The sequence below is a fragment of the Portunus trituberculatus genome, chromosome 3, assembly GCF_017591435.1.
Source record: "Portunus trituberculatus isolate SZX2019 chromosome 3, ASM1759143v1, whole genome shotgun sequence".
Classification (NCBI taxonomy): Eukaryota; Metazoa; Arthropoda; class Malacostraca; order Decapoda; family Portunidae; genus Portunus; species Portunus trituberculatus.
In genome coordinates, this window is record NC_059257.1 from 838,429 (window position 1) to 840,739 (window position 2,311).

At 41.5% G+C, this 2,311-nt stretch overlaps 1 protein-coding gene across 1 annotated transcript; it reads right to left on the minus strand.

Moving 5' to 3' along the window:
• Nucleotides 1-1,117: 1,117 nt before the first annotated feature.
• LOC123508193 lies at nt 1,118-2,018 on the minus strand. Its single transcript, XM_045261729.1, has 2 exons — nt 1,772-2,018; nt 1,118-1,601 (listed from the first exon to the last, which is right to left on the minus strand). Exons 1-2 carry the CDS (start codon nt 2,003-2,005, stop codon nt 1,521-1,523), a joined length of 315 nt encoding a protein of 104 aa, XP_045117664.1. The 5' UTR covers nt 2,006-2,018; the 3' UTR covers nt 1,118-1,520.
• Nucleotides 2,019-2,311: the final 293 nt, after the last annotated feature.

The following is a 2,311-nucleotide window of genomic DNA, read 5'->3' on the forward strand; positions in this document are numbered from 1 at the left end:
TCACACAAATTCAATCAATGCCCTTAAAAATGTTAAGCTCATCTCCGTAAATCCTTATCTCCGTAAATCCTTCATCAATGTTAATCACATACAAATAAATCCACAAACAAATAATGTATACACCACAATATATCATATGTAATTATCTCCTGAATATGATATATCTTAATGCATCAACTGTGGGAATTGCACTACACATACATAAAATCTTAATATAACATCCTAATAAATACACATCCTATATTTGTTTCCTCCTTTCACTTAAATGACATAAACATTGTCTTAGACTGCATTAACAACTATAGAGCTTTACTCACTAATACAAGAAAGAGTCTGTCCATGACTCAAATGTTTCTTCTCCTCCTCTCGGCCACTGCCTTCTGCTTTCTCCTCTCGTTTCTGCCAAGATTCTAGCGCTTCTTGCTGGTTTCTGCTTATTTTAAATACTCAAGGTTTCGTACCTTTTCTCCACGCCCATTTTACCATCTACCATTCAGAGATCAGACATGTGGAGGTCCACGTGTGACAATGTAAGGACGAGAACACATACGAAGGTAATGTAAAACAACCTTAAACGTAGTATACACAACATTGCCTTACTGGTGTTTCATAGGCTCAACTTTTCCCTAGTTAATCCGTCGCCTACCTACTCCCACTCGCTCTAATTCTCTCTAATTCACTTTTGCTTGCTCTAACTGTCCTGGTGTGTTTTTTGCTTTAATTCTCTCCAGCCTAAACATTTTCTCGCTCTAATCCGTCGCCTACCTACTCCCACTCGCTCTAATTCTCTCTAATTCACTTTTGCTTGCTCTAACTGTCCTGGTGTGTTTTTTGCTTTAATTCTCTCCAGCCTAAACATTTTCTCGCTCTAATCCGTCGCCTACCTACTCCCACTCGCTCTAATGCTGTTATTCTCAATTTTCTGCTGTTTTTTTTTCTTAATTTTCTGCTTTTATTCTGCTGTTACCCTAAATATATGACGTTTTTCCTCCACTCGCCTCCACATTTTGCCCTCAAAATTTGTCGCACTCTCTCTCTCTCTCTCTCTCTCTCTCTCTCTCTCTCTCTCTCTAGGCCACAAAAAATGATAAAAATAAATAAATAAATAGATAAATGTAAATAAATAGGTAATGAAATATACGTTTGAAGTATGAGGTCTGTGAAGAGTTGAACAGCGGATATTGGAGCTCAGAGGCCATCCGTTGTCAGAGAGCAGATATAACTCGCTTGTTTGGATTTCATGCGAGAAGGACCTTATCACTCATCACACGGGTGACGTCGCTGTCCGCTGCCACGCACACAGACTCCATCGGTCACTTCATGCTTCAGTGTCCCTGCCTCCACACACCCCTTGTCATCCTGCACCCACACCTTGCTGTCTTTCACCCTTCACCCTTCATGCTCCACGCTTCACTCTTCACCAGTCACTCTGCCCATCCTGCTGTCGGCGTGTCATCCTGCACCCACACCTTGCTGTTTTTTACTCTCTACCCTTCACCCTTCACCCTTCACACTTCACTCTACCCATCCTGCTGGCGGCGGCAGGTCTTGCAGGGTTGCCAGGTCGCAGACTGTGCTCTCGCGTTGCGATCATTGTCCACCTGAAGAAATGAAAACAAAGTCGAAGTGAAAAATAAAAGTAAATTATTTCGCTAATGAACATGATAGTGATATATGCTTTTATAAGAAAAATAATCTTGATAATGATTATTATAATATTGCCATAGTGTTATATCATTATTAACAGTTACCAGCAAATTATGTAACTCACATCAAAATTTATCACAGCTTCCCATGAAGAGAAGGTCCTTGGCATCATGAGTCGCGTGAGGATGGACTGGTAAAGAGACATCAGCTCTGCTAGCAGTTTGCTAACGTTGCAGTCTTCTCCCTCGAACATCTTGTTCACTCTGTCCACTTGAGACACAACAGGGTGCAGGAAAGCCAAGAACGCTTGTTCGCTGGATCTTTGTACAGTACATATAGTACAACATGTCGGCAGCATAATCTTCGTGCTTGGAAATCTGAAAAGAGATTTACACAATATAATATAAGTATCTTATTTATTAGATACATGCAGTATTTCACTATATATGCATACAAGGAGGTTTTATAGACAGAAAGTGACAAAAGCCTAACACGCTGCACTCGCAAGTGAAGCCAGCCATATGTCAGATCTTAGCTGTCAAAGTCGGCCGCCATAGTTATCAAGGAGAGTGGGCGGAGCGCGGCTGCCCGTAGATGCACATGTGTGTGTGTGTGTGTGTGTGTGTGTGTGTGTGTGTGTGTGTGTGTGTGTGTGTGTGTGTGT